At 47.8% G+C, this 27,500-nt stretch overlaps 2 protein-coding genes across 2 annotated transcripts in view; one reads left to right on the top strand and one right to left on the bottom strand.

The window, feature by feature from the left end:
* The window catches only part of LOC135827634 (uncharacterized), a gene marked incomplete at its 5' end in the record, with an annotated part of 40,432 nt that extends 34,857 nt beyond the window's left edge, over positions 1-5,575 (top strand). The window contains 2 exon segments of the mRNA XM_065340098.1: positions 195-335; positions 3,303-5,575. Of these exon segments, the coding sequence (XP_065196170.1) occupies positions 195-335; positions 3,303-5,575 (2,414 nt within the window).
* LOC135827137 (uncharacterized) overlaps positions 1-27,500 on the bottom strand; it is a 146,384-nt gene that overhangs the window by 103,589 nt on the left and 15,295 nt on the right. The gene's annotated exons all lie outside the window — the stretch shown is intronic.

Raw genomic sequence — 27,500 nt, 5'->3', positions numbered from 1 at the left:
GTGAATGACGAAATCCTATCCATGCAATTTCAAAATCCAGCAGATCCTGGAGCTTTGTTCTAATTTTGGTTCATGAATGTGTGTGTGTGTGTGTGTGTGTGCGCGCGCGCATGCGTGCGTGCGTGCTTGTGTGTGTGTTTGTGTGCATGCATGTGTGCACGCTGCATCTGCACATCTGCGGCGATACGTTTCAGACTCGGGCAAAACCGAATCGGGCAGCGCTTGGAAGAACGTGAACCTGGTGTACATCTTTGTGGGACTGGGCGTGCTTGCCTTTGTGGTCACCACTCTAGTGTTCAAACGCAGGAATCACGGCGTCCGTAAACGACTATTCGGTAAGTTACTGATCTGAATATTAAACCCGGGTGGAGAGCCAAGGATGAATTTATAAGAAGAAAAGAGGACCAAGGAACTACAGCCAGACCTCGTTTATCCGGATCCCTCGCCATCCGGTAGAAAATTGTTGGTTACCGATACTGTAAGACATGTTATTATAACGAGTCGCAAATTTAACGATTGTCCAAAATTCATAGGTTAACGAGAAGATATGTTAACGATCTTGCAGTATTCTGCCATATCCACACACAGCATATATGAAGCAGTACGGCCTCAACGGATCTTATTATAACGAAGAAATGTCGTCCGTTAAAACGTTAGATTTGCTTCCTCGTTATATATACATGTCTTACAGTATACCGGCGCATATGCCATGCATACATACAGTGTGTGTGTTCCGGATTATCCGGTTCCCTCGCCTATCCGCATATTTTTCTGGAAAACGGACGTGTGCGGTTAAGCGAGGTCTGACTGTACAAGTTACGCTATTAGAAGGTAGTTGTAGAATGTCAGTACCGTTGGTCAGTGTCGCGGAATGTTATCGCATGAGCTGATTGTAAAGTAACCGGTGGTGTTAGTGGACATTATAGCGTAAATTGTAGTTTAAATTGTAAATTGTGTGTGTGTGTGTATGGGGGTGTGTGGATGTGTATGTGCGTGTTTGGGTGTATGTGTGCACGTGCGGGTGTGTGGGAGGGTGTGTGTGCGTGTGTGTACATGTGTGTGGGTGTGGGTGTGTGGGTGTGTATGTGTGGGTGTGTGTGTGTATGTACGTGTGTGTGTGTGGGGGGGGGGGGGGGGGGGTGAGCACGTGTGTGTGTGTGTGTATGGGTGTGGGTGTGTGTTGGTATGTGTATTGGTATGTGTGTATGGGTGTGTGTATGTATGTGTGTGCACGTGTGCATGTGTGTGTACATGTGTGTACATGTGTGTACATGTGTGTGTGTGTGTATGGGTGTGCGTGTGTGTGAGTGCGCATGAGTGTGTGTGTGTGTGTGTGTGTGTGTGTGTGTGTGTGTGTGTGTGCGTGCGTGTTTGAGTGTGTGCATGTGTATGAATGTGTGTATGTGGGTGCATTTGTGTATGTGTGTGCGCGTGTGCATGTGTGTGCATGTGTGCGTGTGTGTGTGTGTGTGTGTGTGTGTGTATGGGTGTGCGTGCGTATGGGTGTGCTTGTGTGTGTGTGCGTGCATGTGTGTGTGCGTGCATGTGTGCGTGCATGTGTGTGTGCATGTGTGTGTGTGTGTGTGTGCACGTGTATGAATGTGTGTATGTGGGTGCATGTGTGTGGGTGTGTGCGTATGTGGGTGTGTGGAACCATTTGAAAGGCGGTGCAGCTACACGCAAAGTGAAAGCCTGTGCTAGCCGGACGGCGCCCTTCCTTGGCGCACCCGAAACTGTCCTGATATGACAGGATTCCATTTGATCCAGGGATACATGATAATGTGACCGGTCAATACCGGTTTGCGCTTGGCACGGCGTCCGGCAAACGCAGTTTTTACTGTACGTCGATCTGGCAGCAACCCTGCCTGCTGTACTGTAATTTGAAATAGAGTCAACGTCGCTAATAGCAACGGCGGATATAACGACATTTCGCGAACAACGACAGAATTTCCATGGCCCGAGCAAAGTCCCATCTAACTACTGTACCAGGTATTTTTGGATACGCCCGTCGCAAGAGAAGCATGCAAATCTGCAAATGCACTGGATGTGCACCCACAGATTTTCTCTTATAGCAACGATAGCGAACAAGATCTGATTGAGACAGATCAAGACTTGCGCCAGATAACTGTCTAATCCACACAACTGGCGAAGCCATGTGAATCGACCACCAATGCACACCTGGTCTACACCACACGGAGTACATCGGCATAAAACGGCCAAGACAGTAGTTACCTATGCACACCCTACACTTGCTGGGGTAACCAGTATAGACAGCACGTTGCTTTGATAAAAGCAGACACTAGATGCACTGGTACCTTGAAGTGAAATTGTAGTTACTTTACCAACCAGCCTCGGCTACTGAGTACTGGGAGCCCAGAGCCAACAGACATACCAACAACCTCAGCCATGAAAGCTATTATAGTAACGACACACAGGATTGTGGAGCCGAAACTAGTCCAACTTCCAACTACTTTGGCAAGAAGGTAGCCTTCCGACAGGTTGGACACACATCTAACTGTAATACATATAATGAGACTTCGGGTATAACAACACTTCGCAAACAAGGGCATTTTTCTGATGCCCCGCCAAATGTCGTTATACGCAACGTTGACTGCACTTAAGTCTAATGTGTTAGGTAGAATCTCCCCCCCCCCCCTTCCCCCCCTCCCCTCCCCCCCCCCCTCCCCTCATTTTCTGGAGTGTTCCAACCCTCAATCCCGTTTTCAAGCACAAAGTGTTGTGGACATTCAAAGTTTTAAAAAAAAAGCGGCAGATCAGACTTGAATTCTGGCCCTGTTTGTCACTCTACTTGTGTGCCCCAGCACCTGAAGTACGACGGCATGCTACCCGCTCATGCCCTGAGCATTTACATCAGACCATGTGTTCTAATGTCGAATTTATTTTTTAATTTATGTGTTCTAATAATAATAATGTGCAACTGTAACCTGCCGTCTTGTAAAACACTAGATTTAAAACATTGACTACAAGAGTATTTTCTTTCTGTTACTGTGTGTGTGTGTGTGTGTGTGTGTGTGTATGTGTGTGTGTATGTGTGTGTGTGTCTGTGTGTCTGTGTGTGTGTGAGTGTGTGTGTGTGTGTGTGTGTGTGTGTGTGTGCGTGAGTGTGTGTGTGCGTGAGTGTGTGTGTGCGCACGCGCGTGCGTGTGTGTGTATGTGTTTGTGTGCATGCGTACGTGCGCGCGCGCGTGTGTGTGCACGCGTGTGTGTGTGTGTGCACGCGTGTGTGTACAAGTGTGGTGGATGGTTGTGTTGTGTGCATGCGTATGTGTTTGAACATGCAGGTCGTGTATGGAACCCTTCCCATCCAGGTGCCAGCAGCCACATATCCACGTTCGACTCTCTGGTCGTCGACCACCGAGCGCCGTCGGGCAAGAGCAAGGCAAAGAAGGCCAAGAGCAACAGCCTGGTGTCGCTGAACTCATCCGGCTGTAGTCATGGCAACGGCGATGCGGCACCGAAACGCGGCGCAGCAGACCTCCATCAAGAGGAGTATGACTACATGGTCGTGTCGCATCTGGCAAACCTGCAGCAGCGTTCGGCGACCCGCACGCGCAACATGTCCATCGCAACCAACTGCTCCGACCTGTCGGACGACGAGATGCCCCAGAATGCCTACGGTATCATCGTCCATCACGAGGAACACGTTGCCGTCGACAGCGGCAGTGATCAAGGGCAATGCAATGCCAGTTGCCTTGGTTACAACAAGACGGCCGACTGTGGTAATCGGCAGCAGAACGGAGCGCATCTGAACCTGTATGGGGAAGCCGGCGGACTGAAGGTCCAGACGTCGGAGCTGAGCTGCATCACGAACTGCACTGCCACCGGCGTAGCGGTGGACGACAACCACCACCACTACCACAAGGACGCTAGCGGTAACCATGGCTGCGTCGAAACTGCGGCGACCAGCACCAATACCAAGCCTGGCGTCGACTTTCAGAAGCCGCCCCGCGGAGAGAGTTCGTTTGTCAACAGCTACAAGACCGGGAACCCCTTCCTGGATGGTGCAGGTGGCATGACGGTGGCGGGAATGGCAAACAATCACCACCAAGAGCTGAGCATCTACGCGGGCGTGGACGTCGCACTGGCATCGGTTGCCGTCAAGAACGCTACTCCCCCCGTCCCCGTCACCGTGGACAAACTCCAAGCGTCACCTGGCAGCACGTCGTCTGCGGACTCCAACGTCTACGACACGACGAACAATGTGATGTCGCCGCCGCGTATGTACTCCACCACTACCAGCTCGAGCGGCTGCAGCGACACCCGACTGGGCGGTTGCTTGTCCGCTGGCAGCCTGGCTCGCCTGGACTTGGTAGCGCCCACGGACAAACTGACCAACAACGGCGGCGGTGGCCGAGTGCACTATACCACCGACGCTAGCACTCCCGCCGGGTTGGTTGCCAAGGTAACGACACCCGGTGACCTTGACGACTTGACCCACGGGGAGGTGTACAGTGCCGTTGTAGAGGTTGCGGGCCGCAGCCGCACAGCAGCAGCAGCAGCCACAGGGAACACTGCTGGCATTGACAATACGGCCAACGCCGCTTGCCACAGTGGACCACGACAAGGCTTGCAGGACGTGTATAGCAGCGCTCCGGGCACTCCGGCTAACCGTCGACATGCTGGAACAAGTCGACAGGCCCCTGCTGCTGCCCCGAGGGCACGGTCTTCAAAACGACCACCACAGGCCGGTACCGACTTCATAGCCCAAGCGTTCAGCAAGCACAGCAACAAGAACAATGCAGCAGAGACCCTGTACAGCGCTCCCGACACCCCGGCCACGCGCCGTCACGCCAGGGCCAGTCGCCAGGGGTCGGCGGCGTCGACGAAGCTATCCTCGTCACAGCAATCAATACAGGTGGACGGCAAGCATGTAGCGTACGCTCTCAACAAACACGGTAGCAACCTGCTGAGGAAGATCAGCTTGCCGACGACGGGCGCGTACAAGCGTGTACGTGAACTCGACGACGACATCAATGCACAGGACAACGGCAGGGATATCTACAAGAGAGACGCTTGCGATGGGGATAATTACGCTGGGGTTACCTGTGATGGGGATACCTATGAAGGGGCTGCGCGTGATGGAGATAATTACGAAGGAGCTACTGGCGGTAGTGATATTTACGACGGAGCTACTGGGGATATTTACAATGGAGCTACTTGCGATGAGGATATCTATGACGGAGCTACCTGCGACATTTACGACGGAGCTACTGGGGATATTTACGACGGAGCTACTTGCGACGAGGATATCTATGACGGAGCTACCTGCGACCTGTATCCTGCTGGCTCGGTACGTGTGGCATGTCACTATGACAACCGCGTGTGCGAAGAGCTGGATGAGCTGGATGCGGCGGCGGCTGCAGCCGGCTTCATGTCGCCGCAAGCGTACCCGTCAGCGCTCTCTCCCGCGCTGGTGCTAACACCGCTGGAGGTATCGACACCGAGGAGTGCCGTGACGTCGTTCTGCAACGAGTACGTTCTCGACGATGGAGACTCGCCACAGTTCGCACAGGTGTCCGGTGCCTCTGGCTCGGACGACGAAGCCGATATCTAACACGGCCGCCGACTGAAACCGACCGATTTCCCCCCCGTCTTTTCCGTGTGACAGGTCAGTTTAAACTAAAACATAGCAGTGCTCATTAATCACAGTTGATGATATTGATCTCTGCGCGTCCACGCACTTCTCAATACCGTAACCAACCACTTGGCAGTGTCCATGTTGCCTACGCTCGCAAACTTCTCAATACCGCGGCCACCTCGGCGGAGTCCTTGTTTCCTACGTCAATGTACGTGTGTAACTTCTAAAGGATATAATTATCACTGCACCACACGGCATCGCCCGGGCTGCGCTTTTCGAACAAAGCCACCTTCGACGGACATGCAACTCACATGTATACAAGTAGTTAGCCGCCCGTCACGACTACCCACAGTATGACGCACATGTAACTGCTGTCAAACCCATAACTTCTTTTCGGAGCTCACTACACTACTAGTACATGCCTAGAGTGTTCATCGATCGCTTCTAGAGGATGCTTTCAAGGAATGGCGACGTTTCAAGCTCACATGCATACATGTAGTTAGCCCATCACGACTTTCCAGAGTATGATGATGTCATGATGATGTCATGATGATGTACAATCATGTAGCTATTAATCACATGTAACTATCAAACCCATAACTTCTTTTCAGATGTCACCAGTACATGCTCAACACGGGTCATTCGACGCAAGGATTGGCGACGTTTCAAGCTCACATGTATACATGTAGTTAGCCCATCACGACTTTCCAGAGTATGATGTTCATGTACATGTAACTATCAATCACATAACTTCTTTTCAGAGCTCTCACTGCTACATGCCCAGCGGCGTGTCCATTGATCACTTTTAGAGGATGCTTTCAAAGAATGGCAACATTCGAGCTCTTCTTCATCTTTCTCTTTTGTGAGCTCTGTATCGTACGTTTAGTCGTTTACTCCAACCATGTGCTTGCTTCTTTGCTCGTGCATTGTAAGCCTTGCCATGAACGGCGTGGATGTGTGATACTATTCCGGCTCACGCCTGCAGGACTCTTAGCTACCATCATAATAGCATTGGTAATTAATTATCCTCAGGTCTTGTGCGTATCGAATTTTGCGGCTTTCCAGAACTATAGTCCTCAATTTTCTTGCCCCACATCCCATAAAAAATTATCTTCCCTATACTGATAATTATATTCTTTTTTTGCCACTTTCTTTTTGCAAAAGCACATAGTAGTTACTATGATTCTACTATGTGTGTCGGATACGAAATGGTCTGGCCAGTAATTTATTTATTTATTTATATTTATGTTAACCACCGGTATACCAAGATTTCCACTGGCCAAGAAATCGAGACAAATTCCTCTGGTCTGTGTTTCAGGGGTTTGCGGTCTACTCCTGGTCTTGAGTTCTCTCAGCTTGCAGCTGGTTCATGTACGCGGGGAAACGCATTACGGAGCAAAATGTATTTAAAATGACTGCCGTGAAATTGCATGCCTTCCGTTCTGCACTGCACAGAAGCCGGTACATGTACTTCCTAGAAGTCGCTGCTCATAAACAACATGTCGTCATTAGAGAGGTTACGTTTCACGTAAAATTCTTAGGTCTGTCAACGATTACATCAGAAATTCAAAAAACTCCCGTGAAATTTGACGTGTTTTACCCGAGTTGACTGTCCCGCGCCCATTCGAATTGTCGAATCCGGATCCACCGTATTCTTTTTTTTACCAAAAAATTGCACTCTGTGCATGATATGTGTACCATGCATGGTGTACAAAGGGCGGGAATAAAAGCGACGATGCGGATGTCGTTGCTTTCTCTCATGGAAAGTTGGAAACCCTCAAAAATCACTAAGGGCATGTTCGATTGGTAAGGATCGGGATCGGGATCCAGATCTCAGATCCCTCGGATCCTTCAGATTCAACTGAACACTTTATTTTGGACCTTGACTGTTGCCATGTTGAAAATGGCGCTCACAAGGCACCCAAAAGGGTGAACGTCGTACTCATCGCGTGCGTCGTACAAAAAGTCAACAAACTCTATCTCCATCCACGTGTGCGTACCACAATGTGTACAAAAATGATTTTTACCCGCCATATACGCACAAAGGTCACATTTGGATCCGTTGGATCCGATCAACCCTGCTCCCCGAGGAGGGTTGACCGGATCCAAATCCGAAGGATCCGGATCTGGATTCGACCAATCGAAAGGGTGCGAATCCAGTGGATCCGGTGGATCGGGATCCCGATCCTACCAATCGAACATGCCCTAAAATTCCAGATTCGATCAAGGGCAGCGTTCGATCTGGATCCTGATCCAACCAATCGAACATGCCCTAAGGTTCTACGGTTAGGAGTGTGCGGATTATTCCCAGAATATTTTGGCAATACTATCGTTTTAGAACGGTCTTTCCATCAAACCAGTGAATATTTCTTTTTAAATTGGGAATTTTAGGGGAATTCTATCGATTTTTGCCAGATCCATTTCAACCTTCAGAAGAACTTTTGGGGGGGGGGGGATTCTGTCAATTTTGACCTGCCAGAGAACGAGCACGCATCCATGGACGCACATGTATTGTCAGATCTGTACTATTATAGTATAGATCCTGCATCATCAGTGCAGCAGCAATAGTGCAAATAAGTGATCACGTGCCTGACCGTCCATCTTGCACATTAAATCGCATGCGCAAGACACGATTCGTGCTGGTTTATTGGTTGGATTTGGGAAATTCTGGAGAATTTTTTCAATGTCTTTTTGGAGAATATCCGCGGGTAATAACCAAAAGTATAATATCGGATGCGTACGGGCATAATCCGCGCACCCCTCTATCTTCAGTCCTGGCCAGAGAAATTCGACCTCGTGAAAATAAAATAAAGCCGGGGCCTATGCATATGTGACATTAGCATCACAAACACACTGCGCTGTACAAAAATACTAAATTCGGAACATCACACACTTTTGTGACTTTTCACATGTGCAAACATGTGTGTAGCGGGAATGGTTATGTCTATGTTCAAGACTTTAGAAGTGCATGGGGTTTTGCGCACTTGCTGTGATGATGGCCTGCAGAATGCTCAGCCGGCTTCATGCCGCACGGTGACGCTGCAGCTGCAGGGATTCTGCAGCCACATGTACATGTCCATAATAATAATTATGTAGAAAGGTGGGCTTTCAAGGGGGGGGGGGGGGGTCGGAAGGTATTCAACTAGGGTGGTAAGGTCAGCCATTTGAGACTGAGGTATACTCGGAGGTGGAGAGCCGGGGGGGGTCTCCGCTGAAATTTTTTTGAAAATGTAGATCCCAACTTCAGAGCATTAAGGCTGCGTTCGTTTTTAGCTACCTGGTAGAGTAGAGTAGAGTCACTCTACCAATAGAGGTAGATGGTAGAGGCAAGTGTACGAACGCTGTTCTACCAGATCTAGTGGTTTACACGATGTGTACGTGAAATGTTTCTTTTTTTATGGAGTTGTGTACCAATCCTTGATCTTGCTGGAAATCCCGTAGCTCTACCAACTTCTACCGGATTCTACCAACTTTTTCCCGGTAGAGAAAAGTAGAATCTACCCTTTTGAGTAATTTTTTTTTCAAAAAACGAACACCTCTACCGTAAGAAGTAGTTTCTACCCTAACCTGTAGATCAAAAACGAACGCCCCCTAATTAAAAAAAAATAGTTTTATTCATTGACGGGGTACCTTGGGCAAATAGGGGTACGGTCAAGACGGTGGTGACCATAGCGTAGCACCGCCGTTGGAGGTGATCCGGCAGGAGGGGACGCCCCCCCCCCTCCAGAAAATATTTGAAACTAGGGTGCAAAATCCTACATTCTGGGCACTTTTGGCATTGTTCAAAAAAAAGTGGTCCGGCTAAAGCCAGACCAGCCGGCTGCTATGCCCCTGTGTTGTGACCGTAGCGGGTCCCACGCCCTGTGCAGCTGTTGTTAGGCCTTGGCGGATTCTGCTCGAAAAGGTGGCAGATTCTGCTCGAAAAGCAGTGAAATCGGCAGAACCATACAAACCGTATGGCGGGGAATTCCTCGAATTCTGCTCTATTTCTTTATCCACATACCAACACATGCATGAAACTTTAATACCAGAAAAAGTACCGAATTCTGCCAATTTTTCTGCCGGCATTATCCGCCAAGGCCTAGCTCTTGTGTCTATAGGATGGACTACAGCTGGAGTACTGTGCTGGTTGAATACGGTGGTCCTTTTACTGTACAGCACCATCAATGTTGTGCTACAGAAATTCTGCTGGATTAGGGAGGGTGCTGGATTAGGGAGTGTGCTGGATTAGGGAGTGTGCTGGACTAGGGAGTGTGCTGGATTAGGGAGTGTGCTGGATTAGGGAGTGTGCTGGATTAGGGAGTGTGCTGGATTAGGGAGGGTGCTGGATTAGGGAGTGTGCTGGATTAGGGAGTGTGCTGGATTAGGGAGTGTGCTGGATTAGGGAGGGTGCTGGATTAGGGAGGGTGCTGGATTAGGGAGGGTGCTGGACTAGGGAGTGTGCTGGATTAGGGAGTGTGCTGGATTAGGGAGTGTGCTGGATTAGGGAGTGTGCTGGATTAGGGAGTGTGCTGGATTAGGGAGTGTGCTGGATTAGGGAGTGTGCTGGATTAGGGAGTGTGCTGGATTAGGGAGTGTGCTGGATTAGGGAGGGTGCTGGGTTAGGGAGGGTGCTGGATTAGGGAGGGTGCTGGATTAGGGAGGGTGCTGGATTAGGGAGTGTGCTGGATTAGGGAGTGTGCTGGATTAGGGAGGGTGCTGGATTAGGGAGTGTGCTGGATTAGGGAGTGTGCTGGATTAGGGAGTGTGCTGGATTAGGGAGTGTGCTGGATTAGGGAGGGTGCTGGATTAGGGAGGGTGCTGGATTAGGGAGGGTGCTGGATTAGGGAGTGTGCTGGATTAGGGAGTGTGCTGGATTAGGGAGGGTGCTGGATTAGGGAGTGTGCTGGATTAAGGAGTGTGCTGGATTAGGGAGGGTGCTGGATTAGGGAGGGTGTGCTGGATTAGGGAGGGTGTGCTGGATTAGGGAGGGTGTGCTGGATTAGGGAGGGTGCTGGATTAGGGAGGGTGCTGGATTAGGTAGTGTGCTGGATTAGGGAGTGTGCTGGATTAGGGAGGGTGCTGGATTAGGGAGGGTGCTGGATTAGGGAGGGTGCTGGATTAGGGAGGGTGCTGGATTAGGGAGGGTGCTGGATTAGGGAGGGTGCTGGATTAGGGAGGGTGCTGGATTAGGGAGTGTGCTGGATTAGAAAATCTGATCTACTGCTGCAATGTGCAGACGGTTTAGGTTGCTGATTATTGTGCTGGTTTGTAAGTGCTGGATTAAAGAGGGCCGACTGTTCACCGGGGAGAGAAGGGGGGGGGGGCCTGGGGAAAAGATCATTGAGGTTGGAATCAGAACAATGCATGAACTGGGGGGGGGGGGGGGGCAACCTGTGTTGTATAGAGTCAAATACAAATCCACTGCTCACCGATCTGCAGACAGTGCTCAATGACATTAGAGAGGTTCCGGGGTACGATTTTCCGTGCCAAAATCCGTATGGGCGCTACGGATTTTTTCCAGGCGTGCTCCATACGATTTTTCGGCACGAGAATCCGTGTGGACTGGCTTTCATACGAACCATGCTTCGTATGGAGATTTTGCGTCATCGGGTGCAGAAAGATTTTTCGCGTACAAATTTGGTACGAGAAACATCGATTTTTCGCGGGAAGTTTTGATCTCGGTACAAATTTTCAAAATAAAAAGGCATAGCGCGGGAATGTGACGTGTTTGCGATCGTAACCTAGGCAATGACGGCAAACACATAAGTTCCGTACCCCGGAACTTTTCACTGCTCGAAAACGACGTATAAAAAATCCGTAGAGCCTCCACGGATTTTGGCACGAAAAATCGTACTCCGGAACCTCCCTAATGTCATAGACCGAGCTTACAATTAAACTTGGCCGAGCACTTCATTAGTTCATTGCAACCGCCCCTAGCTTCATGCTGCAAGACAATCATCAGATAACTGATGTATGTAAGCATGCTCTGTCTGCCATGACGGCTGAATCTTGCCCTTGCCTGCAGCGCGAGGGCTGGAGGCAAGGGCAAAGACAAGATTCACCCATCATGACAGACAGAGCTTGCTTGATTTGATTTCGTACAGCACGAAGCAACATTATTAGGGAAGATCGAAGGTCCGAGGGCTGCAGACTAGGGCAAGATTCAGCAGTCATGCTAAACAGAGCGTGCTTGATTTGAGTTCGTACAGCACGACGCAACATAATTATTACAAGGGAAGGTCGAAGTTCAAAAGGTCGAATTATTCCCGAAATGACGCCAAACGGTCCCGATGACCTGGTTATGCCGGCGGCGGGAAGACCACCTATTGGCCATGGCCTGGGCAACGGTCACGTGTCATGTACGAAAAGGGGGTTCCACCCAATAGTAGAGCTAAAGCCTCAGCGCCTACTACACGTACAGTAGAGTCATAATTATACTACTGTCGTGGACATGGAAATCCGGTCGCACGTCTAGCGGCCCCCAAGGCGCTGGCCAAGCAGTCGTTGGTAAGCAGTACACACAGTGGCATGCATGTGTTTGCGCTGCATTGAGTGCTGGTTGAATGGGATCAACATGACTACATGCAACGTTCTGTATGGGCTGAGGGCGCCGGCCCCGGTCAGTCGACTGGATTTCCAACTTCACAACAGTAGTACAGTGTACATACATCGGTACAGTACACGTACGTACAAGGCAGAGAACAGCACTCACACGAAGCCTCGTACTCGTTGAACTATCCTGCAGTCGACGTCGGTCCAAATACGAACGAGGAAGCCGCGTCCTGGACCAGGAAATCAGCACCATTGTCGAAGTGTCAATGTGGCCCAAGCCAAACCAGCAACACCAAGCCGACAATGCTGCAGTGATGAATTCCACGGGAATGCGAGACAAAATCGTCGAAAACCAATGTCTGATGCCATGAACGTTGGCCGAATCGGCGAATGTTGGGATCCTGGCTCCGTTGATGGTGAGAACTTTCCACAAAGCGATGTGCCGCTGTGCTCGGATTCTCGCGGCGATGATCAGCATTTGCCGGGAGGAAAACGCTGCTGTCGACGCCCATGAGAACCAGGAACTTCAACCCGTGCTTCCTGTCACCCATACACGAATCACGATTACGTGACGGACGCCATAGACATAGCGCTCAGGGTCGGTAGTAGGGGGGTGGCAGGATTCGCTTCCCGCCGGTCTTCGCTTTCTCCAGCTGCAAACAGGAGTCGAATTTTTGGCCCAAAACCGGAGTGGCGGTTTGAGTTTGGCCTGCAACGCGAGGCGGCTCTCGTTGTCGACGGTGTCCTTGTGCTGCCTTATGCAGCCTAAGCAACGGTGTGAACGCCATGGAGTGACTGAAGATGCGGTCTACGGAGATGACAACGTGGCCGTGAGGTCCGCTATGCGCATATTGCCACTGGGGTACACTGCGAGGCCTGGCGGCATGGCATGGCTTGGGAGGTCCTGGTCGGGAGTCACCAACGTTGTTCAGTGTTTGTTGGGAGCGCAACCAGCTAAGCTCGACTCATGACAGTCCAGTTCCAACATAAACACACAAACAGCACAAATAAGTGCCGCGAGGGAAGCAGAAAACGCCAGAGAGTACAAAAATGCAAACTGTCCGCTAGAAAAGAATGAAGAGAAGAGAGAGGAACGGTATTTTAATAAAAAGATGAATGAAGCGCGCAATGATTATGTGACCAAAGAGGTGTGTGACTTGGAAACGCGTAAGTAAAGCGTAGACCTACTAAAGCCTAGTAAAGGTGAGAAAGAGACGCACGCAGTCGAGTCGCACGTCGTAGGACAGCTCAACCCGCGCCCCCACTACCAGACTACACAGCTCAGGCGCAGAAGCCCAATGGCAATGCTTTACATGATTGATTGATTGTGCTGGGCCCCGGCCGGGGTAATCACACCTGCAAGCGACACGAGGACGGAGGGGTTTTACTAGTGTTGAAACGATCTCACCGGGTACTCGTTAGCTCGCTCGCCAGAAACTCGGCTCGTTTGTGCGGCCAGCTCGTTTGCACTAACTAACACCGTACACCGTATTATTTGTACACATGGCAGTACATATACATGTTTTTTTTTTTTTTTTATACATGTCGACCGGGGAGTCGGAATTTTTTTTACGACTCCCTGGTCGATCGAGAGTCCAGTCCCGCGCAAAGTGATAATAGGGAGGTTCTGCTATACGTGAAACGTAGAGAAATCACGTAGAGAGCAGGTGTCTGGGTTAGAGTCTACGGCTTCGCGTGTTTTGGCTCCAGATTTCTACGCGGAGATGGGGTTCTCTACGTTGTGGCACACGCAGAGAAAATGCGTGCGGATTTGCTGGGTATCGATCAACTGCATGCAGAAAACTGCCAAATATGGAAGGGGAAATTCCCAGTACACATTCCACGTGACTTCTCTAGGTGAAACGTAGAGCAGAACTGCATTTCTTTACGTTACGGGAACGCGAAGAAAGTTCGCGTGATTCTTTGCGTCGCGTTCCCAAAACGTAGAGCAGAACCTCCCTAAACACTCGCCGTTACGGTGACTGTATGCCGCCTGCACGACACTGAGTTTTTTTTTTTTTTAATTCTTTATTCTCACGATGGCACCATCGCCAATAAGAGATCGTTGTTTCAGTTGTCGTTGCAGCTTTGGTGGACTCCACTGATGTCTTGTTCCGCATCTGCTGACCTGCTGCAGGACAAACTTCTGTCAACTCTCCATTCGAGTGAAAGTAACGCTCAGTCGTTTGGAAGTTTTCTCCCGCGATGCAGCGAAGAACAGGGCTACAGTCTTTGCAAAACGGTCTATTCTTACAAAGGCTGCTCAACGACAGCGCTGAAAAGACATCTCGACACCAAACAGCAGTCCGAAGTGAAGCAGCAGCAACCCCAAATGCCGGCGCGGGGAGCAGTGTAGCAAGAAGGACCCATGAGTGTGTGTGATCCCCGGTAGCCTAATCGAAAATTAATCGGTAGGGCACTGTCCCGGAAAGACAGGGGTGCTGGGTTCGAATCCCGCTCGTGGATCCTTCTTTTGCAACATTGGCGCCTGGCAATGGCTCGAACCCACGACCCATCGTACCCCCCGCGAGCTAGGTACGGCGTGAGGACACAGCCTGTTGGGGCGGGGGAGCAGTGTACAGGTCGTCCCCCGTTAATACGAGTCCGGTTAGTACATAAACCCCGTTAGTACATAAGAAATCTCAAGTCCCGGACGAAACGTGGTCACTTCCATACAAATTTTGTCGGTTAGTACATAATCCGTTAGTACATAAACCCCGTTAGTACATAACATTTCTCCATACCCACATGTCACCTACCTCAATAGTACATAATTTACTGGTCTTTTGGCCTTCCAGTGGAGGCACATCGTGTTCTAGTTTCTACTTGTGGATGCAATTAGCATAGAAATCAGAGCGCACATCACAAACCGACAAAGCTCTGTTTTTTTTCGAGTGACTGTACAGGTGCGGCTGGGCATGTACCATGTCAACTGTAGAATCTTCGCTAAATGTGACCGTTATAACATAATTTTTATGTTATATCGAGGGGATCAAGAATATCTCGCTGCCTAGTCATGGTAGCAAGAAACACTCAGAAAAGTTGAAAAAAGTGAAAAATTCTGGTATACAAGCAAGTTATGTACACTTTCGTTTAGTACATAACCCCGTTAATACATAACATTTGTCAAGTCCCAGAGATTATGTATTAACGAGGGACGACCTGTAGCAAGAAGGACCCATGAGTGTGTTATGTGTGATCCCCGGTAGCCTAATCGGTAGGGCACTGTCCCGGAAAGACAGGGGTGCTGGGTTCGAATCCCGCTCGTGGATCCTTCTTTTGCAACATAATGTATGTTAACCTTCACACCACAGAAGAGATGAGCCAGTGGGGTGTCGCAAGCTTATATTGAACGTGAGCACGACATGATTATTGTGATCATGATGACGTATAACATAGTTCGCGTGAAATGATCGGACTGGGCCGTCTAAGGCCGCCCATCTCTAACATAGTATGATAGGAACAAATAACGCCATCTATCGGCTATGAAAGAGCGTTTGAAAGACGACCCATGGGGTCATGTAACAATCATAAAGGCTGGGTGTACCAGTACATTGCTATGGCAACTGCATGACCACTAAGTACTCGGTAGTACCCACAAGTATATTAATTGTATTGTCTGCGGCAGCCGATGGATGTGCACCATGCGGATTTCGTGCCCATCGGCCGAGCCCGTGCCTCCCCTCCGTCCGGTAGGCGTGGGCGGGTGGGAAACAAAATTGCGTGGCGAGCACTCGCAGCAAAACAGACAACTGGCAAAATTACACCGGCCAGCAGTAGATGAGCCGTCTACGGATGCATCCGCCAGGCGAAGGGTGGCTCATACGGGATGTCGTACGCGAGTGCGACCCGAATGCGGAACTCTGCAAGAGTGCGTGCTTGCGCAAGTCGGCTGCGGCGGCACGGCGGAGTGCGTATGGTCACCTAAAGTCATCTTGCGGGAATATTCCCCTGCGGGGGCGCGGCCCGTGGCGTGCTGGTTAACTACGGTTTGCGCAACGCAAACCAACATTGTTATTAGCCGAGTATCAGGGCAATACCGGCAGATATCGTAGCCGGTATTGCCCGTACTACGAGGCTAATAACACATTTATTACATGCGCACTTCCCTACTTTGATGTACTCATCAACGTACACTGCCTTCACACGTGGAATTCGGGATCATGGTACTACGAAAAACTGCGAGGCACATGTATCCAACTGGTATTACATCTACATGCGCACCTACTTGTATGTGTATGTGTACAGTGTGTATGGGGTCAAATGCCGGGCAATATGTATATAATTATTATAACAAGGGACCAAGCTATTGGCATAAGCGGAGTAGCACTACAGTGGTTCTCCAGCTATCTCCAGGGTCGACGACAACAGGTGAAAATTGGAAATAACAGAGGAGACGAGACACATTGTACCAAGAGTACATAACCCCCCGTTATGTACTCTTGATTGTACACGAGGCGTTCCGCAAGGGTCGGTGCTAGGGCCTCTGTTATTCTCTTTGTACGTGCGACATGTCCCTGGAGTACTTCGCCACGCAGAGTCCCAACAGTATGCTGACGATATCGCCTTTTATATACACTGTCAGTCTACTGGAGAACTTCAGCACAAGTTGACAAGTGAGTTGAACAGACTAAATACGTACCTTGGAAGCATTGGTCTCATCTTGAATGCCCAGAAAACGAAGTTCATGGTGCTTCGGAAGAAGGCTCTGCCTCTTCCGCCGGATCTTACCATTGCATGCGGTGGTGTCGATATTCGACCTTCTGCCACAGCGCGTTATCTTGGCCTCATTATTGACCAACACCTCACCTTTGAGGATCAAGTCAACCATGTGTGTACATCTGTTTATAAGAAGATAGGAGCATTCCGCCGCTGCCGCCGTACAGTAGATCACACAACTAAGCGAATATTTTATTTATCCCTCATCCAATCCACTATTGAATACGCCAGCAACTCGTATGCTCACTGTCTTACACCATCTTTATACTCTCGCCTTGTTACTTTAAGTCATATCAGCATGAAACAGGTTTTTGGTCTCCCTCGCCGTACCCCGACTGTCTTTGTTTTGCGGCACGCTAAGTTATACTCCCTCGAATCTCGTCTCAACTTGAGGCTTTTTATTTTTGTTTTCCGCTGTATTCATCAGCTTACAAGTCCTCTTCTTTCCTCAATGTTCACCCTCCAGTCGGCTGCTACTTGCACCGAGAGGCGCACTAGAGGGCAATCATTCTTTTCACTTTCTTTGCCCGCTGCTACCACTAGATATGGCATGTTCTCCATTTCTTTCCTTGGCGCTGATAGGTGGAATTCTCTGCCTGTCTCGTGTCGTCAGGTTGAGCATCTATCCGTTTTTGTTTCGCTCTGTAAAGAGCACTTAGGGTTCCCTGTAACAAGACGGCAACGTCTGTAGGGCTTTCCCTATCAAAATAATAAATTCTACTACTACTACTACTACTACTACCGAGTGTATATCGAGAAATATAGACCAGTATAAAAACCGAGGCGAAGCCGAGGTTTTTATAACTGGTCGATATTTCTCGATATACACGAGGTCCCTTGTTATAATAATATTTATACCTCTCCATGCGCAAGCTCAAGAGCAAAAAGGAGTGAATATAGCTTTCTCGCACAGCGATAAGCCACACTCGCTACACACCAAACAACAGCACATTTGTATTGCGGTTAGGAGGGCCAGAAGTGTGACACCACGTTCTTTTACATGGAAGGATGCGGAATTGTAGAATAGCGGAAGAAGGGACAGAGCACATGGATATTCTGTGAAAGCAACGCAATGGCAGCAACTGAGAGAGCAATGACCGAAAACCAGAAGCACCACTTGGGACCGTCAGATTAATTCGTCTGGGCCGAGCCAGCCGGGAAAAAACCCTCGCGCCGACGGACGCATTATTTTTTTGAGGGAAAAAACCGGGTGTAAAACCCCAAGTGGCTAATCTGACAAGTACAAAAAGCAGGGAGGGAGGGTGGGTACCTCAAGACGACTGGCCAGTCGTGCTCATGCGCAGCGGTTTAGAGGACATGTGAAGATGTACGAGTAAAAAAGAAATTGATCAGATGACTGCTCACTTGTGAGAAAAAACACGAGAAAAAACCGCTGTGACGAGAAAATACTTCTCGCCTCTGTCGCTGCGCTCTGCCGTCGAGAAGATACCATTCTTTCCCTAAAAAGGAGTGAATATAGCTTTAGAGAAAGAAAGCTATATACACTCCTTTTTAGAGAAAGAAAGCTCCTCAGTGGGTTTTTTTCTGATGGTTTTCCTCAGTGGTGTATATACCTCCTTAGTGGTGTATATACCTCCTTAGTGGTGTATATACCTCCTTAGTGGTGTATATACCTCCTTAGGTATCTAATATTGACTGAGTACGAGGTCAATATAGGAAATAAAAGCCGAGTAAAAGACCGAGGCGAAGCCGAGGTCTTTTACGAGGTTTTTATTTCCTATACTGACCAAGTAGGTTGGCTACCACCCGACTTCTCATATATATTGGCAGTCTTCTGACGAGCCAGGAGATGTTGAATTAATAATAATAATAATAATAATAATAAAGTACGAAGTCAATATTAGATTTATCACGACAAACAGTCCGTATTTAAAATTCCAGAACGATAACCTCATGAATCCCGTTTTATGATTGCACAACCGTTGCACCACGGCCTACTCATGCAGTGACAATGCTGCACTAGTGCCACTAGGCACCGTTCAACTGCGCAACCCCTAAGCAGTCAAATATAAGCAGTCAATATAGCCCTAAGGAGTGAAATATGCAGGAATATTTGACTGCTTAGGTATGGCAAAAATCTATGTGAGTTAATACTAAGGGAGTGGTAATGGTGTATATTGAACAGTGTCTATGGAAATTTATAAACTTCATGGGAGATCTGGTATATGAGTGTGGGTGTATATGGAGTGAGGTATAAGTATCTAATATTGACTGAGTACGAGGTCAATATAGGAAATAAAAGCCGAGGTCTTTTACGAGGTCTTTTATTTCCTATTGACCAAGTACGAAGTCAATTAGATTTATCACGACTGATCAAAACATGTGTTCAATCGCCAAAAAGGAGTCAAATATAAGCGGTCAATATAGCCCTAAGGAGTGAAATATGCAGGAATATTTGACTGCTTAGGTATGGCAAAAATCTATGTGAGTCAATACTAAGGGAGTGATAATGCTAGTTATCACTCTCTTATTATTGACCCCCACAGAAACTTGTGATCTCTAAGCGGTCAAATATCAGCATATATTGACCGCTTATATTGACCACTTATTATTGACCACTTAGCCCGAGGACTTAGAACTTTTTCCTCAACTTAGAAAAAATTAGAACTGAAAGAAGAAAAATCTGAAGCCAAATGCTGGGATTTGAACCCAAACTGTCAGATTCTCAGTCAAAGAACTTGGAGAACATACTACAAGAGACAACTGAAAACTTCGGTTTACACAGAAGTAATGTCCAATGTAAACGGCATATGTACATACTATTATACTATTACAATAGTATTCCTTTCTTCCTATAGCAAAGCAAAACCAGTTTTAGGTATGCTATGTCGTGATAAATCTATTATTGCCCTCATAATCGGTCAATATATGAAATATAGACCTCGTAAAAGACCTCGGGGGACCTCGGTCTTTTACTCGTTCTATATTTCATATATTGACCTCTTTAATCGTGCAATAATAGATACTTATTATGCTAGCATTATCCGCCGGTGCCTAGTTCAGAGATACATCACTCCAATAATATTATGCTAGCATAATCTGTCAAGGTCTAGTACTCGTACCGGTAGTGACAAGAAAAAGAGAGATACGGCAGTTTGCTTGCACTTGGTGCCGCACTTGGTGCGTAGATCTACTCAGCATCGTACATAATCATTGGTACTCTGTAGTCTCATTCGTAGTCTCCAACTATATGATAATGCTGTTTAGCACCTAGTACCTGGACCCTGTCACCAGAATACCTCGACCTCCGGGCCTCCCCTCGTGATCGCCCTTTTTTGTTTTGTTGCTGTTGGGTCTTGCTCTCGTAGATCTGCGAGAAAGCATGCCTACAGTCCATTCATCGGAAACTGGCCCGCTGGCTTTTGGAAGTCGGATTTGGGCCGATTTGAGGATCAAAAACCCACTTTAAATCTCAAAAATCTGGGTTTTGGATCTGCTTGTCCATACATTTTGCCATGGCATACCTGTCCTAATTTTGTAAAACCTGGCTGAATTTCTATTTCCCTGTTCTTGGACTTTTCTGCCCTCAAATGTGGCAAGGAGTACGGGTCACACAATGCAGGATGTACTGTTGTTTTCACGATATCTACAACTATGTGAGAGAGACACCAAAAAGTCTTTTTGATCCTCAATTCGGCCCAAATCCGACCTTCAAAAGCCAGCGGGCCAGTTTCCGATGAATGGACTGTAGTGCGCATGTGCTGCTTCATGCTTCGATCGGCACTTTGTATACTTGTACGCGAGTACGAACCACGCTGTCTCCGCAGCTCCGCGGTGGTGTCGACTTCGCTGCTCGGCGCACTGCCGACATATTTGGCAGCAGGGCTCTCATCCAGGGAGCCCTACACATAATGTGTAGGGCTCCCTGCTCTCATAATTCTCCAAACGGAACTGATCAGTTCAACGGGATTCTGGAGGTGAACACAAAACATGCACCGATGCCGATACTGACCGAGTTAGTTTTGTCCGTGGAACTCATGAACTGCTGCACCAGTGTGGTGCCTTTTGAGACAGCAAAAAGCAGAGACTACTAGAAGTTTGTGGAATAGTTTGTCAAGATTGGCCGGAGCAGACGGAGAGGAAAGGTACCATAGAGGTGCTGTCGGGCGGAAAGGTGGCGCGTTGCTTCTGCCGGCGGACCGTGCGTGCCCTGCTGCTGGCGTGACGAGCTTGCCTTAGGTAAGGAACGTCCTTAGTGGAAGTTCGCGGTTCGTCCGGGGATGGCTTTGTGTGGGTCTTCGTTTGTACGGTTTGTCCAATTTTGGCTGCATGGCATGCAGATGGTGACGGGCCAGGCCCGGAGCCAGCTCCTGAAATGTGATACGGCCTCTGGCCGGCCACAGGACCCGTCGTTACCCTACACTCAATCAGTTCAGTAGCTAGGTTCTGCTCTACGTTTTGGGAACGCGACGCAAAGAATCACGCGAACTTTCTTCGCGTTCCCGTAACGTAAAGAAATGCTGTTTGTAATGTTCTGCTCTACGTTTCACCTAGAGAAGTCACGTGGAATGTGTACTGGGAATTTCCCCTTCCATATTATTTTGGCAGTTTTCTGCATGCAGTTGATCGATACCCAGCAAATCCGTACGCATTTTCTCTGCGTGTGCCACAACGTAGAGAACCTCATCTCCGCGTAGAAATCTGGAGCCAAAACACGCGAAGCCGTAGACTCTAACCCAGACACCTGTTCTCTACGTGATTTCTCTACGTTTCACGTATAGCAGAACCTCTCTAGTATCATGGGAGGATGAACATGTAGCTCTTTGCGACGTTGTATCTGGCTGTTTCAGCTGCATGCAGTCGAATCCTGATTATAAGGAACACCATGTTTGTGCAGGAGAATTAGTTCACTATTTTTTTTAATCAAGTGGAAAACCTTAAGCCTAGGTCACATTCGACGGGGCGCGACGGGACGCGACGTAAGGATCGACGGGAAGCGACGGGACGGTCTGACGGCGTCCAATGTGAACATCAGGAACGGGAACGCAACCGTACTACCGTACAGATCGGGAAGCGACGGGAAGAGTTGGATCGATCCAACTTTTCATACCGTAGACGGGCGTAGACGGGGACGCAAGCGTACAAAACGGCTGCAATTCGAGTGTGAACAGGAGACGGCGTCATGCGCCGACTGCTCCCGATTCGTACTTGGACATTTTTAGCATTTCGAACACTGCGCTTCCCATGATAACTCACAGAATGGCTAGCACGACTTGAGTTGAATTTTAGCAACATAAGATCTCATGTCACTTATTGTATTTAGGGATAGTTCAGAAGCGTGACAGACGAACTATTCTATCGTTTCCTGGGGCGATTATTTGAATGCCACAACTTTCAGGGCTAATTTTTTGGTCTTCACGAAAAACTGGTATTGTGAACTTGATTTCGCTTCTTTCAAGGAGAAATAATTGAAAAGAAGTCCCGAAAAACGAGAAATTAGGTCCAAAAGTCACTCCGTCACGGACCGTGCCTTATGACTCGCACCGTTCGACGGTGAACGTCGCAACGACTGCTGCATGTCGTGTCGTACGAATCGTACAGGATTTTACAGCTCACCCCAGCACTCGAGACAAGACCTTACGTCCCGTACCGTCGGCGCTGCGTCGAATGTGAACTAGGCTTAACACACACACACCATCTTCAATCGAGAAGTATTGTAATTTGCAGCGAAGAGACCACTTGGATTGAAGATGGTGTGTGTGTAAGGTTTTCCATTTTTGAAATGAAGTGGCTGCAGTGGAGCTTGCGCACATTAAGAAAATGTTTTACTTGTATAATAAAGGTTTGATAACAGAAAAGCAGTCCAAACTGGGACATCGGCAACGGTTTGCTAGTACAGTCGACTCCACTTATCTCTTTTAAAATTTGCTGGCCGAAAATCCTATATATAGGATTTGAAAATGTGTGCCTTTTATGCCGTTGTTATTGGTCCTCACGACCAATAATAACGGCATAATGGTTTTCATGGAAGTTGTAAATATGTTTGAGGCATGAATGTTTACATTTTAGATTCGTAGGGCGATAATATTTCTGATGAATACCTATTTTCCGCAATAATTGGAAATTTGAGCATAATTGCGGCGGCTGCTGTCATGGAAAAGACTGAAGCAGTGAATGTGCAGAAGAACATTGCAGGTGTGGCACGGGGTCGCTTCATGACGACATATCGCACATGCCGTCATGAAACTACCAGTTTTAAGGATAAAACAAGGTCCAATAAAATCTCAAATCCTATATAATAGGATTCGAAAAATAGGGCACACGCCTTAGTAATATTGGGCAAGGAGATGAGCCTGAGATGTTAGTGTTTGAAAAAATTATCTTATTCAACTCTCGATATCTACTAAGACCTAGCAAGGAAGAATTGGTCACATACTTTTTTGCTATTCTCATGCCACACCCATTTTGAGTTGAAAAATATGACCAAAATCCTAATTATAGGATTTAACAAATTAAGAGATAACGAACTCCCATACGGCGATTTTTGTGATATAGCGAACGGTTGGCCATGTCCCAGTTTGATCCGACAGTGTAAGTTCATTTCTGTTATAACAAACTTTGGCTATAAAGAACTAATTCTCCTGCACAATGGTGTTCGTTACATCAGGAGTCAACTGTATCGTGAAATTCGCTATAATTTGTAATAATATTATGGAAATTGTGGGCACAAGTTATGCGATTGAGTCCACTAACTAAACCAGATTTTGAACAGTCAGACGTGCACAATCTAGCACGAAACTGACAAGGAGTACTGAGAGATTCGAGCATGTTTCCGTCAGCTTGACCACTGCTCGATAGCGCTAACCAACGGCCTTCCAACATTGGAAGGTGGAATGTCTCAGTACTCCTTGTCAGTTTTGTGCTAGATTGTGCACGTCTGACTGTTGCAAAATTTGGCTTAGTTGGTGGACTCGATCGCATAACGCGTGCCCACATTTTCCATAATTATTGCAGTTCATCTCCTTGGCTCACCATCTGAGTTGGCTATGATTATGCAAGTTTAGGGTTCACGGCTTGCCACTAAAAGCACCCGTCACGTGCGCCTCCATTTTGGATTATGGACGCGCGCGACAGGCCGCGACAACGCCTGTCGAAGTAAAAAAATATCGACTCGAAGTCTAGCCGGAGAGCGTACTTTTTGAATTTTTCGTTCAGTGGCTTCACTTCACTCGGGCTTTTGCATTTTTGCTTCGGTTTTTCTGACTGACCTGGACTTGATGATGGCGGCGGTGGCGGTCTTGGCGAAAGATCCAGTTCCATCTAAGACACCCTGTCGCCTTTTCTTGTCTGCTGAGGTTCTGGCAAAGCGCAGCTGCATCGAACCTGACTAGATGTAGCTGCACGCATCCTTTGTTTGCCCTGCAAATCTCGATCTGTTGCTCTTCTTGCTGTTTGGCCGAAATGGCTGATGCCAAGGAAAGAAAATAATCTTCCTGTAAAGAGGCCGAAACTGAGCAAGGGCACGTCAAGATATGCAGGGTATACAAAGAAAAAGAAATGTCATGGTCGTTTCAGCAGCTCACGACAGCCAACACGCTCCATCGTGTCGGGATTGGAAGTATCCAGCACGGCTGTTCCGAGCGCTGCTGCTCTTGTTATTCTTCTTCTTCAGAAATTCTGCACACCTTGTCGGCCAAAGTACGCGCACGGAAAATAGATGCGCTGAGCCGTTTCTTGTTCGATTTTGACAAACAATGGCTTGTTGTTTGGCTATCCTTTTGCCGTTCAACATTTTACGGAAACGCATCGGCTCCCCCTGTTTTTTTAGCCGAACTTTGGCCAAAGTTACTGGAAAACCCGGAACTCGTTTGAAAAAATACGAACGGTGGAAGTCTTGGAACGTCTTTCGTGTGTATGGATTCTAAAATTCAGGCAGTTTGAGCCAACCGTAATGAATCCCCTAGAGTTGAAAGTGAGTGATATTGATGGGAAAATGCAATTTGAGCACTCACTGATTGTGTGGTAAAGTATATGTCACGCGCCTGTCACGTGCACGCTGTAGCTGGCGACGCTAGCATGCCAATCCGTGAACCCTAAAGTTTGTTATAAGTGGAGTGGACTGCATTCCGCTAGCAACAGATCATACAATACATTAGGTAGCATTGGACAAGAATAACTTTTTAATTTTTTTAATTTTTTAATTTTAATTTTTTTGTTTGGGAGGGGTGTGTGGGAATACGTTGTAGCGATTAGCTCTTCCACAGAAATATTCTCACTGCTGGACATTCCCTCAGGAATACGCTGTTCACTGTGACTCCCTACACAACCATAGATCAGCAATGCCCTGTTCAACACCCCACACAACCCTATCTCTTATTGGCGATGGTGCCATCGTGAGAACAAGTAGTAATTCAAAAAACCCAACCATAGATCAGCAATGCACTGTTCAACACCCTACACAACCCTAGGCCCTCTACAGACCACGCACATAGAACATCCGGCAACGAATCACATAACAGCAAGAGTCCGTAAACAAGAGTGTGCAACACCACATAGATGTCTGTCACGACTCGTTTTCAACATTACGTCATTTTCATGTAGCTGTGCGCGCAGGCCGCAGCATTCGCTACATGAAAATGACGTGATGTTGAAAACGAGTCGTGACAAGACCCTATCGCGCGTTGCACACTCTTGTTAATGGAATCAGATAACACCTAAATGGCAGCATTTGTCCTAGCCTACATTCGGACTATACACATCATACATACATTTGTCCTAGCCTACATTCAGACTATACACACCATACATACAGATAACCGTTGACCCCACGCAATTGCGTAAGGAGCCTGGGGATGTGTGAAAGTAGCCGGCAATTGTACATAGTCTGTACGCTTGTGCGACTGCCTGGTGAAAGTATGATAACTGCAGGAAAGTTGCCTAGTACAAGGGTTCGCACCCTGCCCGAAAGGATTCGGCAGCCTTTTAGACTTCCCGCCCTGTTCTTGTAGTTGTCTTGGAAACGTCTTTGTAAATGTGACTTATAGGCTGTTTTGTAGTTGTCTTGGAAACGTCTTTGTAAATGTGACTTAGAGGCTGTTTTTGTAGTTGTCTTGGAAACGTCTATGTAAATGTGACTTATAGGCTGTTTTTGTACGAAGGCTGAAGAGGGCCATAGATCAGCAACGCGCTGTTCAACACCCCACACGACCATGCCCAAGGGGCTCAGTGTGCAGTGGCGGTTTATGGTACAAGTTACGTCGCCGCACACTGGGCATATTTCCAGTCAAATGACCCGGATAAGGAGGCCAGCTGTGCACTGCGAGCACGTTGTGAAGGTCTCTGGAACGCTCGTCTTGCGCCACTTTAGCTAGACATGTACAGAACGAATTTATAATCGAATTTTTAGAAGTTTTGTTTTAGAGGTTTCAAGGGCCGGTTGCATTGAGGGAAAAATTTTAAAAATCCGTAGCTACTATGGATATTTGCCGCTGAGCGGGAGATTTGAGAGATTTAATCCACTCGATGAAAATCAGCTCGAGGCCCCGCTTTTCCGCTGAAGATCATAATCATCCGCGGCTTCCACTGGATTTCTTTGAGTTTCCTTGTGTTTTTTTTTTGCGTTATGAAGTGGAGTGAAAGTGAGCTGCTGCAGCTTATTCCTAGAATTTCCATTGTGTGTGAGGCTGTGATGATGCAGCTCTGGCCAGGAGGTTGGCTGCCAGACTGCCAGAAGCGAATGGTGACAAAAAATAGCTCGTGCGGGTGAGAATTTTTTCATCGTGCGTATCCAGTGTGGCCGTGATGAAAAGTAGGAAAAATTATTCCCGGTTTATAATCTGAGGATTGTTCCCTCAATGTGACCGGCTCCCTAATGTGCTAGAACCAATAAACGTTTGCGGTGTGCAAATTTCGCATTTTCAAGAATTGCACTGGTTATTAGCGATAAGAATCTTTTGCGGCTTTGCCTCTTCAGTTGGATTTTGCGCTGTCTACAATCAATGTGCAGAGCAGTTTGCGGCGACTTACTGTAATTTCACACATTTTCGGTGTACTTCTATTTTCGGTAGTTTCGGTGCATCTGTTTCATACCTAAAATTTCAATAAACCGAACAAATACTAACACACATAATCCAATAGGGAACTGCTTCCCTGTATCTGAAATTTCTGCCCACCTACCGAAACTATTGAGCACCGAAAATTTCTGAAATTGGAGTATATCCGCAAATGCGTGATGGTCCCGAAAAAAGCGTTTAGCGAGAGTTTCTCACGTTAAGGTAACGACCAATAAGTTCTGCAGGGGGCCGTCCAAGGTTAACAATAGTATTTTCAAAACGAAAAGTTTTCGTTTGGGGGTGGGTGGGCTTGAAGGAGTTTCGTTTTGAAAATAATTATTGAATGCAGATGGAGAACGCCCAGTTACTTTTGGGTGTCGAAAATTGACAGCAATATTTATTGGAATTCGTTTTACCTGCAGAAAAGGTAGGTGGGTGGGTGCTGAAAAATACGAAAACTTTTCGTTTTGCAAAAACTATTGGCAACCCCGGACGGCCCCTTAGGAGTTATAACTCTTTATAGAAAATAAAAAAGGACCAAGGAACTACAAGTTACGCTATACTGTCCACTAACACCACCGGTTACTAAACGATCAGCTCATGCGATAACATTGCACGACACTGACCGCGCACAT

The sequence above is a fragment of the Sycon ciliatum genome, chromosome 11, assembly GCF_964019385.1.
Source record: "Sycon ciliatum chromosome 11, ocSycCili1.1, whole genome shotgun sequence".
NCBI lineage: Eukaryota > Metazoa > Porifera > Calcarea > Leucosolenida > Sycettidae > Sycon > Sycon ciliatum.
Note: the sequence above shows the minus strand (reverse complement) of the source record. Positions and strands in the feature narration are given on the sequence as shown.